This window comes from Artemia sp. Qi Xiang Cuo, chromosome 3 (genome assembly GCF_049724085.1).
Source record: "Artemia sp. Qi Xiang Cuo chromosome 3, ASM4972408v1, whole genome shotgun sequence".
NCBI classification, from domain to species: domain Eukaryota; kingdom Metazoa; phylum Arthropoda; class Branchiopoda; order Anostraca; family Artemiidae; genus Artemia; species Artemia sp. Qi Xiang Cuo.
The window spans coordinates 13,500,649-13,513,396 of record NC_142796.1 but is presented as its reverse complement, the minus strand read 5'-3'; the positions used below and the strand labels follow the sequence as shown (position 1 = coordinate 13,513,396).

General features: G+C 36.8%; 2 protein-coding genes across 3 annotated transcripts in view; one reads left to right on the top strand and one right to left on the bottom strand.

Annotated features, from left to right (window-relative positions):
* The window catches only part of LOC148953786 (uncharacterized), a 31,446-nt gene extending 21,508 nt beyond the window's left edge, over positions 1 to 9,938 (top strand). For both annotated transcript variants that reach the window (XM_089108495.1, XM_089108496.1), the window contains exon 4: positions 9,660 to 9,938. In XM_089108495.1, coding sequence (XP_088964621.1) covers positions 9,660 to 9,865 — 206 coding nt within the window. In that variant the 3' untranslated portion in view covers positions 9,866 to 9,938. The remainder of the gene's footprint in view (positions 1 to 9,659) is intronic.
* LOC148953785 (uncharacterized) overlaps positions 1 to 12,748 on the bottom strand; it is an 85,723-nt gene that overhangs the window by 64,220 nt on the left and 8,755 nt on the right. The window lies entirely within an intron of this gene.

The following is a 12,748-nucleotide window of genomic DNA, read 5'->3' as shown; positions in this document are numbered from 1 at the left end:
TTTCGAAAGTCAGTGCCCCTCGTGTTATTGTTATTGAGAGTTATTGAGAGAATTAGGGATAAGAGGACTAGGGGATAAGGGGACTAGGGATAAGAGGTGGTTGGTTAGCTGTTTTTTAAATTGTCCATAAGAATGACATAGCCGAATTTTAACTGGTAGGGATATGCACGGGAATTAGATATGCACGTCTGTCTTCTTATTTGATATGAATATTAAATGTCAAGCTTTAAAATAAAATATTATGAATAACTTTTCTTTTTACAAAATTTGCCATACCGATGCAGTTTCACCGCATTTTTGAAACATTTTTTTTTATCTTCACTTAATATCAGCCTTATAGGGAATGAAGGTATACAAGTGGAGAAATGGCTCTTGGGTAACTATTTGAATTTGGACTAGTAAGGCTTGAACCTGCCAAAATTTTGAAAAATTATTTTGAACCTTAGAAAAGAGCCAATTTAACAAGCAATTGGAATATATCAGTATATTAGAGATCTTGACTTAATTAGTCTCATAGAATGATGTCTCCGTCTACCAAAGTTCTTACATTTGATGGACGAGAAACACAAGAACCTACAAACACAAAATACTAAACAACCTTAGGAACGACAAGAGGATTGCTTAATAAAATGAAAATTGATTTCAGAAAACTTAACTTATAGTTACGAATCAACCACCACTGAAATGCCGAAAATGATCTTTCAGGTAATAATTTTCACATTTTCAAGGGAGGAGTTTATCCAAAGCATCATGTTTCTGGAGGCTACTCTACAACCCTCCCCCATCTGTACACCTAAGCTAAGCATGTACATATAGGGTATTTATCCAAAGGGAGGTGTAAATCATAGTTCTTTCATTTGATAATTTGAATAAGAACTGAATGAACAGTTGAAAAAAATATGTTTTCAGAGAGGGAGATCCCCCACCACACCCCTTATAAGAAAAGGAATGTTGTAAGCAAATGAATGTATTATGTTGTAAGAAAATGAATGTATTCTTTTATCTCATGCACAAAGTGCTTCAGCCGTAAGAGACGAGCCGTCACGAGCAACTACATTGCTTTTAGTCGTAATTTGTTTCTCCATACTAAGGAAGGTAATATAGTAAACCTCTTTTTCATATTAATTTAAAAAACTTTTTCCACAAAATAAGTTTTTCAAAGAAAAGTAAAAAACTCCATTAAACAAAAAATGAGCAAAAATAAAATCAAATAATCTACCAATCGTGAAACTACCACAAATCAGTATCGATAAATAAATGAAACCCAAAACGAACAGAAATTACAATAAATAACCGAGTCAAACTCAAAACGAGCAGAAATTAACATAAGTTGGGCGCAAAACCCCTATGCCTTCCCAAGGCAAGAAAAAAATTTGCACTTTACTGAAAAATTATAAATGTTTTTACTTTTATATATTTAATAAATCCAATAATATTAACATTTTGATTACTAAATATCAGTATGTGTATATTAAACTCACAATGCACATTCATTTGTATTTTTCAGTAAAATGCAAATTTTGTTCAGGCCTTGGGAAGGCATAGGGATTTTGCGCCCAACTTATGTTAATTTTTAAGTTAATTTCTGTTCGTTTTATATTGACATAGTCTTTTCAGGGAAAAGAAAATAATACTTTAAATCTTTTCGCTTTTTAAGACTTTATAGTGTGGCCTGCTATTTGTATGCTGGAGAAAAATTTTCCGCAATTTTTAACAACATACACCCTTTTAAAAATCTGGACACAAATAGTATCGTTTAATTTAGTTCATACCTCCTCTAGTTGACCTGAAATGGAAAACTTGATACCATTCACAAAAATCTTTTTACTTTCTTTGATAGCTTGGATACACTTACGCTATTTTGATTTGGTTAAATTTTAACAGCAGAAATGGGAGGGTTGGCGTGGGAGGGTTGGTGTGGGAGGGTGGGAGTGGAAGGGGGATTAGTTGCCCTCAAATCACTTTCGACTAGTAAAAAGGGCATCAGCCCTTTTTATTTTCAATCGAACGAGCCCCTTTTGAAGTTCCCACGACAACTCCTTCGATACGAAGTGCCCTGGTCTAAACAACAACAGCAACAAAAATAATACATTATACCCACCTCGATCTTTACTATAAAAATGTCAAGCCTTCCAATCCCTTTCGACTATTAAAAAGGGCACAAAGCTTTTCGATTTCCAATCGAATGAGCCCTTTTGGAAACGACAACGCTTTCTATAAACACCTTATATGCCCCCAAGGCATAAATTACAACCCTTACCCTAAGGGCTGTTAGGGTGGTTGTCATCCTCTAAGACCGAATTTCCAGAACTTTCAACTACCTTAAACAACATGGCTATCTCAAAATGTTAATTGGATGTGTTTGGGGAAATGCTGGGCGTGAGAGGGGCGGTAGTCATTCTCCAATCACTTTCAACTATTAAAAATAGCTCTAGCCCTTTCAATTTCCAATCAAATGACCCCTTTTGAAGTTTCTACGACAAAACTTTCGATAAAAATCTTATATGCCCATGGGGCATAACTTACACCCCTTGCCCTGAGTGCTGGGGGGGGGGTGTCATTATCAAAGACCTAATTTCCAGAACTTTCTACTACGTTGAGCAAAATGGCTATCTGAAAATTTTGATTGGATGTTTGGAGGAATGGTGGGCGTGAGAGGGGGGTTAGTTACCCTTCAATCACTTTCGACCGTTACAAAGGGCACTAGCCTTCTTAATTTCGAATTGAATGAGCCTTTTTTGAAGTTTTACGATAACTCTATCTATAAAAACCTTATATGCCCCCAGGGCAGAACTTACAACCTTTGCCCTTGGGGCTCTGGGGTGTTTGTCATCCTTAAATACATAATTTCCAGAACTTTCAACTACGTTGAACAAAATTGCTATCTCTAAATTTTGATTGAATGTTTTTCGGGAAATGGTGGGCGTAAAAGGGGGGTTAATTACTCTCCATTCACTTTCGACTATTAATAAGGGCAATTTAAATTTCCATTCAAATGAGCCCTTTTTGAAATTTCTATAACAACTTTCTATAAAAACTTTATATGCACCCCGGGCATAACTTACAACCCTTGCACTGAGGGATCTGAGAGGGTTATCATCCTAAAAGACCTAATTTCAAGAACTTTCAACTACGTTGAACAAAATGGATATCTCAAAATTTTTATTGGATGTGTTTTGGAAAACGGTGTGCGTGAGAGGGGCGTTAGTTGCTCTCCAATCACTTTCAACTGTTAAAAAAGGCGCTAGCCCTTTCAATTTCCAATTGAATGAGCCATTTGAAGTTTCTACGCTTTCAATAAAAACCTTATACGCCCCCAGGGCATAACTTACAACCCTTGCCCTGAGGGTTGTGGAGGCGGTGTCACCCTTAAACACATAGTTTCCAAACCTTTCATTGACGTTGAATAAAATGGCTACCTAAAATACAGATTGGATGTGTTTGGAGAAAAGATGGGCGTGAGAGGGGAGTTAGTTGCCTTCAAATCACTTTCGACTATTAAAACGGGCACTAGCCCTTTGGATTTCTAATCGAATGAGCCCTTTTTCAAATTTCTACGAAAAGATTTCAATAAAAACCTTATATGCTCCCAGGGTATAACTTATAACCCTTGCCCTGAAGACTTTGGGGGGAGTATCCTGCTCAAAGGTATAATTTCCAGAACTTTGAACTGCGCGTAACAAAATTGCTATCTCAAAATCTTTATTTAATGTGTTTGGAGAAATGGTGGGCGTGGAAGGGGTGTTAGCTGCTGTCCAATCACTTTCGACTATTAAAAAGGGCACTAACCATTTCAATTTCCAATCGAATAAGCCCTTTTTGAAGTTTCTACGACAACGCGCTATATAAAAACCTTATATGCCCCCTGGGCATAATTTACAGCCCATGCCCTGAGGGATGTGGGGGGTCGTCATCCTCAAAGACCATATTTCCAGAACTTAAAACTACGTTGAATAAAATGGCTATCTCAAAGTTTTGATTAGATGTGTTTGGGGAAAAGATTGGCGTGAGAGGCGGGTTAGTTGCCCTCCAATCACTCTCGACTATTAAAAAGGGCTATAGCCCTTTGTATTTCCTATCGAATGAGCCTCCTTTAAAGTTTCTACGACCACGCCTTCTATAAAACACCTTATGTATACCCAGGGCAGAGCTTACAACCCTTGCCCTAAGGGCTCTGGGGAACTGTCCTCAAAAACATAATTTCTATCTGGAAATCAACTACGCTGAACAAAATGGCTATCTCAAAATTTTGATTGGATGTGTTTCGGGAAATGGTAGGCGTGGAAGGGGTTTTAGTCGCCTTCCAATCACTTTCGACTATTAAAAAGGGCACAAGCCACTCCAGTTTCCAATTGAATGAGCGCTTTTCGAAGCTTCTACGACAACTTCTTCGATACGAAGTGCCCTGCCCTGCTCTAAAGGAAAAAATTAATAAATAATACATTGTGCCAACATCGTTCTTATATGCCCCCAGGGCATAACTTAAAACCCTTGCCCTGAGGGTTATGGGAGAGTGTCCTCCTCTTTACTTAGTCCCCGTTTCTTGTCTCGATCTCGAGTGTCCCCGGTTTTTACTTAGGCAGCGCGATCGTGCTGCCTATGATTTATACAACAACTTTCTATATAACCCTTATATGCCCCCAGGGCATAACTTACAACCCTTGCACTGAGGGCTCTGAGAGGGTTATCATCCCCCTAATCTCCAGAACGTTCAACTACGTTGAACAAAATGGATATCTCAAAATTTTGATTGGATGTGTTTTGGAAAATGATGGTTGTGAGAGGGGCGTTAGTCGCTATCAAATCACTTTCGACTATTAAAAAAGGCACTAGCCCTTTCAATTTACAATTGAATGAGCCCTTTTGAAGTTTCTACGACAACGCTTTCAATAAAAACTTTATATGTTCTAGGACATAACTTACAACCCTTGCCCTGAGGGCTGTGGGGGGAGGGGTTGTCATCCTTAAGGACCTAATTTCCAAAACTTTCAACTACGTTGAACAAAATGGCTATCTAAAAATTTTGATTGGATGTGTTTGGGGAAAAGGTGGGCGTGAGAGGGAGGTTAGTTGCCCTCAAATCACTTTCGACTATTAAAAAGGGTACTAGCCCTTTAAATTTCCAATCGAATGAGCCTTTTTTCAAGTTTCTACGACAAACATTTCAATAAAAACCTTATATGCCCCCAGGGCATAACTTGTAATCCTTGCCCTGAGGGCTGTGGGGGAGTGTCCTGCTCAAAAATAAATTTTATATCTGGAAAACAACTACGCTGAACAAAAGGCCATCTTAAATTTTTATTGGATGTGTTTGGGAGAATGAAGGGCTTGGGGGGGCATGTGGCCCTCCAGTCACTTTCGACTATGTAAAAGGAGATTAGCCCTTTGAATTTCCAGTTGAATGAGCTGTTTTTTGAAGTTTCTACGACAACGCCTTCTTTAAAAACCTTATATGCTCCCAGGGCATAAATTAAAACCCTTGCCCTGAGGGCTGTGGGGGACTGCCCGCCTCAAAAATATCTTTTCTATCTGGAAATCAACTACGCTGAACAAAATGGCTATCTCAAAATTTTGATTGGATGAGTTTGGGGAAATGATGGGCGTAAGGGGGGGGGGCTAGTTGCCCTCCAATCACTTTCGACTATTAAAAAAGGCACTAGCCCTTTGAATTTTCAATTGAATGAGCTTTTTTTGAAATTTCTACGACAACACCTTCTATAAAAACCTTATATGCCCCCAGGGCATAACTTAAAACCCTTGCCCTGAGGGTTGTGGGGGAGTGTCCCTCTCAAAAACATATTTTCTATCTGGAAATCAACTACTCTGAACAAAATGGCTATCTTAAATTTTTATTGGATGTGTTTGGGAGAGTGAAGGGCTTGGGGGGGGGGCTAGTTGCCCTCCAATCACTTTCGACTATTTAAAAGGGCGCTAGCCCTTTGAATTTCCAATTTAATGAGCTTTTTTTCAAGTTCCTACGACAACGCCACGTTTAAAAACCTTATATGCCCCAGGGCATAACTTAAAACCCTTGCCCTGAGGGCCGTGGGGGAGTGTACTCCTCAAAAACATATTTTCTTTCTGGAAATCAAGTACGCTGAACAAAATGGTTATCTCAGAATTTTGATTAGATGTGTTTGGGGGAATGATGGGCGTGGGGGGGCTAGTTGCCCTCCAATCACTTTTGACTATCAAAAAGGGCACTAGCCCTTTGAATTTCCAATCGAATATACCTTTTTTGAAGTTTCTTCGACAACGCCTTCTATCAAATCCTTATGTGCCCCCACGGCATAACTTAAAACCCTTACCCTGCGGGTTGTGGGGGAGTGTCCTCCTCAAAAACATATTTTCTATTTGAAAGTCAACTACGCTGAATAAAATGGCTATCTCAAAATTTTGATTGGATGTGTTTGGGGGAATGATGGGCCCAGGGGGTGGGCTAGTTGTCCTCCAATCACTTTTGACTATTAAAAAGGGCACTAGCCACTCCAATTTCCAATCGAATGAGCCCTTTTCGAAGTTTCTACAACAACTCCTCCGATACGAAGTGCCCGGTTATGGATAAAAAAAAAATACTTTGTGCCCACATCGTTGTTTGCTTAGGCAGCGCTAGCGTGCTGCCTATGATTGGACTAGTGATTATACAGGAAAAAATTGTAGCGTAATATGACGAAAAATTTATTTTGGTAGCTCTAATAATGTTAAACAGAAAAATAATTATATTTTTACTATCACATATGTGGAAGCTCATAGGTAAGCTTTCAGCCCGTCACACTTTAAAATAATTAAACATAAAATAAATAAATCAATCAATCAATCAATTTATTCTATCAATAAACTTAACAAAATACACTTCAATATAAACTCCCCCGTAAGGCTTTATGGCCAGGAAAAAAACAGGGGAGAAACAAAAATGAAACAAATACAAAAAAAAACAAAAACATTTTCAACATCATACATTCACACCTTTAAGATACTCAACACAAGAGAAAAAAAAAGAAAAAATATGATAAATAAACAAAAAAAAATAAACAAGAACAAAAATCAGAAAACACAATGATCCAAATAAAAAAAAAGAGAGAGAAAAAAAAATCCAAAAAACAAAAACTAAACAGGAGACTGCCAAGCGATCAATTTATTCCGTGTGTGGACTACCCTCTTATCAATGAATAAATCAATTTAATTAACCAATAAATTACTATAAAACCACTTCAATATAGAACCCCCCCCCCCGTGAGTTTCTATGACCAGGAAAAAAAACAGGGAAAAAACAGAAATAACATAAATACAAAAAAAAAGTATTTTCAATATAATGCAATTCAACCTTTCAAAGACTCAACACACACACACACACACACACACACACACACACACACACACACACACACACACACACACACACAGACACACACACACACACACACACACACACACACACACACACACACACAAACAAAATAAAACAAAGAAGAGAAAAAAAAAAAATAATTAAAAGACCCAAACAAAAAGCGATTTTTATGAGACCCCAACCCCACCCCCAAACAAAAAAAAATATGTAGGACAATCCAATAAATTAAACCAAATTCCAAAAATATAATTGAAACCAAGCCACAAAAAATATTAGACAAACTCAGTACCCCTCACAACAAACTTTTCCAACCCAGGCTAGGGTTAAAAAAAAACAAGTCTCGGAAACTGACGGAAGGCATTAAGTATATTTCGCTTCAAAGTCGTCCTTCATCAAAATAATGGACTGCTCCAATAATACTGCCCTACCCTAAAAAATTTTAATGTTCATTTCTATATTTTACTCAAGTAATTTGCCATTTTGTAAATTCCTTATGTGCTATTGTTTAGGAATTTGTTTTAAATGAGCTATTTTTGTAAGCTAGTGTTTGTTGGTTATTGCTTACATAGTATGTGTTTCTTTCCCCTCTTTTGCCAGCTATGGAGCCTTTGTGGGAATCACTGCCTTGCATTTGTTGAATAATTTTCACGTTTGCAGGGGAATATACGCTTTTTATTTGAAGCCTTCGTTTGATTTGAATAATTTTGAAATACTGGAAAGATCTCAGCCTAAAATCAAACAGTTCGTGGTAACGACCTGTAAGTAAAGAGCGACCCGGCTCAATAGCAACCGAAACTCTAAAAAATGGAAATTTGGCACCAATAGATACATCAAAAGAATTGTATTTTTATGCTGATTTTAAATGTATAAGTTTCACCAAGTTTAGTTAAACCCATCAAAAGTTAATAGCCTGAGAAAATTTGCCTTATTTTCAAAAAAGGAGGAAGCGCCCCTAAAAGTCTTAAAATCTTAATGAAAATTACACCATCAGATTCAGCGTATTAAAGAACCCTACTGTAGAGCTTTCAAGCTCCTATCTGCAAAAATGTGGAATTTTGTATTTTTGCCAGAAGAAAGATCACGGATGCGTGGGTTTTTGTTTTTATTTTTTCGTTCATTTCAACTAAAATTAAAAGTTCTAGTGCCCTATTCAAGGGACCAAAAAATATGAGGGCACCTAGGCCCCCTCCCACGCTCATTTTTTCCCAAATTCACTGGATCAAAATTTTGAGATAACCATTTTATTGAGCATAGTCACAAATCTAATAAGTATGTCTTTGAGGACGACTTAATCCCCCACAGTCCCCGATGGAAGGGCTGCAAGTTATGAACTTTGCCCATTGTTTACATATAATATTGGTTATTGGGAAGTATACAGACGTTTTCAGGGGGAATTTTTTCTGCTTGGTGGGGGGTTGAGGGGAGGGGATTATGCGGGAGGATCTTTCCATGGAGGAATTTTTTATGGGGGAAGAAAATTCCCATAAAGGGGGTGATGGAGCAGCTCGACACAATAGAAACCGAAACTCTAAAAAACGTGATTTTGACGCCAATAGATACATCAAAAGAATTGGACTTATATGCTGATTTTAAATATATAAGGTCCATCAAGTTTAGTTTTACCTATCGAAAGTTACAAGCTTGAGAAAATGTGCCCTTTTTTCGAAAAAAAGGGGAAACGCCCCCTAAAAGTCATGGAATCTGAATGAAAATCTCACCATAGATTCAGTGTATCAGAGAACATTACTTTAGAGGTTTCAAGCTCATATCTGCAAAAATCTGGAATTTTGTATTTTTTGCCTGAAGGAAGATCGCGGATGGGTGTTTGCTCCCCCGCCCCTTTTTTCTCAAAATCCGCCGATCAAAATTTTGAGACGGCCATTTAGCCAAAAAAAGTAAAATTAATATGCAAATTTCGTTTTGATTATTCATGTACGTTGAGCCAAATTCAAAATCTGCATTAATTCAAAAACGTTCAGAAATTAAATAAAAAAACAAGTTCTTTAACTGAAAGTAAGGAGTGACATTAAAACTTAAAATGAACAGAAAATATTCCGTATATGAAAGGGGCTGTCCCCTACTCAACGCCTCGCTCTTTACGCTAAGGTTTGACTCTGTCTCACAACTTTATTTTTTAAACAATAAAAAACTTTAGCGTCAAGAGCGAGGCGTTGAGGAGGGGACAGCCCCTTTCAAATACGGAATAATTTTTGTTCGTCTTTAGTTTTAATGCCGCTCCTTACTTTTAGTTTAAGAAAAACTTTTTTATTTAATAATGAACTAAATAACTCGATTTTGCCTTTGGTTTCAGATGCAGTGACAAGACTTATTGATTGGCTAAACAGATTGTCTGATTTTTTGGCTATTCAAAATGAATTGGCAGTTAACCGACGTCCTTATGGTGTTTTTACTAACTTACCTCAAGAAGACAGGCGGGCACTACGTGACCTTATACGAAGGGCTTTGCTTAATGCCAGTAGAAACCGCAGAAGAAATGAACGAAGTTTGAAGAAATGATTTTCTAATCGTGACTATTTTTATTGAACTATTTATTATTATTTTATTTATTTATTTATTTTATTTATAACCCACTGTACAATAAATGTAAAATAGTGGAGTAATACAAACACAAAAAAGAAAAAGAACAGCGACAATCTAACCACAAATATAAACACTAATAAAAAAAACGGATAAGACTGTGATGTGGGCCCAACCGGAAACTAGCATCCTGACTGATCTTCGCTTACACCGTTTCAAGCGAGGACAGAATTGCTGTTGCACCATAACGACCAACAAGGCGCCTATTGCGCACAGCAAGCGGCAAATATAATAGGAACTTACAATATCTAAAATAATTAACCTTCATTTTTTTCAGATCATGCTTAGTAAAAAGCGGATACAGCCCAGAAGCGGATAAAATCGCATGGTCACAGAAACTACAGTAGAGTTTAGCAAGACCATGCCTATTAAAACGTCCACGGTTTGCAACAGTTTTCCCATAACCAGCTTTAAGCTTATCCTTCGAATCACAAATAAATTTACGTCGGATACTTCCTACGGATTCACAAATGGAAATACCAAGCCATTTAATAACAGGGACCCTAGGTACCGTAAAGGTATTGCATGCAAGGGGAGTAGCAGGGGGATTAACAGCGTTAAAAAGTAAATATAAATATAAAAGTAAATATTAAATCCTCTTACTTAATTTTTTTATTTAGATGAAAGATGAAATCTTTGAAGATCAAATAGCCTTTAACTTCTAATGCTATGACAATTGTTTGCTCTGAGGGATAGACGAGTGTGGTCTTAAAGTATCAAAAACTAATTTACTTTAACGGTTTTGGATAGGGTCCTGACATATCCTTAATTAGTTACAGATTTTGTGTAAGACACAGTGTAAATAGAAAAGAGGAAAACTAATTGTAGATCAACTAAAGACCAAAAAGAGACTGAATACAGTTCTTTTTAAACACTTGTTACTACAAATGCACTACATTGGTTTTCCTGGTTTCCAGAACTATTGATACTTTCTAAGACTAAAGATTTGCATTAGATGCATCCCCTCTCCCTGTAAAAATATTTCCCAAGGGATACATTTTTTCAGGGATGATCGTCATTCACGAATTATTGTTTTGTACATGAATGTCAAAATGGAGGTTGAATGAAGAAGTAGTTGCCCTTTTTCAAATTTAACCGACCTGGGATTGATAGCTCTCTGTAACAGGCCGTAAGTAAAGAGTGACCCTTGTCAATATAAACCGAAACTCTGAAAAACAGAAGTTTTGATTATAATGTGTGCAACGACAAAATTAATACATAAATTAGTTTGTCTTAGGGTTAGGAAAAAGTACCGATAAAAAAAAAAACAAAATAATACAAGCAATTGAAGAATACCACTAGTGAATTATCGTGGGCAGCAAAATAGCACTGCCAAAGTGGAGAATGAAATGGCCTCTGTGTTTTTTTTTTCTTTTCCTCATGGCACTTCGTAGGGAAGGAGCTGTCTTAGAAACTTCCAAAGGGGCTCATTCGATTGGAAATTGAAAGCTCATTTGTTATTTTTAAGAGTCAAAAATGATTATAGAGTAACCAGCCCCCTTTCATCCCCTTTTAATCCCCCAAAACATATTAAGATAGCCGCTTTGTTCAGCATAGCTGAGAGGTCCAATAACTATGCCTTTGGGTAGGATCTTACCCCTCAGACCCCTGGGGAAACGGCTGTAAGTTCTAGATTTTGCCCATTGTTTACATATATAATTTGTTATTTAGAAAGGGGCGGGGTTATGTTTGATCCTTGATCAAACAGTTCGTGGTAACGAATTGTAAGTAAGGAGGGACCCGGCTCAATAGTAACCGAAACTCTAAAAAACGGAATTGTGAAACCATAAATACATCAAAAAAATCAGATTTTTATGCTGATTTCAAATACATAAGTTTCATCAAATTTAGTCCAACCCATAAAAAGTTACGCGCCTGAGAAAATTTGCTTGATTTTTGAAAAAAGGGGGAAACACCACATAAAAGATATAGAACCTTAATGAAAATAACACCATCAGATTCAGCGTATCAGAGAACCCTAGTGTAGAAGTTTCAAGCTCCTATCTGCAAAAATGTGGAATTTTGTGAAAGTTATGAACTTTACCCAATGTTTACATATAGTATTGGTTATTGGGAAGCATAAAGGCGTTATCAGGAGGGATTTTTTCTGGTAGTGCGGGTGGGGGGGGGTTGAAGGTTACGTGGGAGGATATTTCCATGGAGGAAGGAAGTGTTCATGGGGGAAGGGACATTGCTATGAAGGGGGTGACAGATTTCCCAGCATTATTTAAAAAACCATCAGAAATTAAATATGAAAAACAAGTTTTTCAACTGAAAGTAAGGAGCAACATCAAAACTTTAAACGAACAGAAATTAATACGTATATGATCTGGGTTCACCCCCTAGTCAATACTTTCATAGTACTTTCAACTAGTACTTTCATAAGAGCTATTTATTCTAATTAACGGCTTTTGTGATTAAGGGCTGTCATTTTTAAAGAGTTGGAACAAATTTGAACTTTAGCGTAAAGACCGAGGTATTGACTAGGGGACGAATCCCCTAATATACGTATTAAAAATATATTAATATAGAAGTTCGTTACATAAGGTAATTCGTAAGTTACGTATATTTATTACTAATAAAAATGTTCGTTAAAATGAAACAACTTTCGAGGAAGCCATTTAACCAAATAAAAGTAAAATAAATATACAAACTTTGTTTTAATTATTCATGTACGGTGAGTCAAAATCAAAACCTGCGTTAATTTAAAAACGTTCAAAAATTAAATAAAAAAACAAGTTTTTTTAACTGAAAGTAAGGAGCGACATTAAAACTTAAACGAACAGAAATTTTTCCGTATAT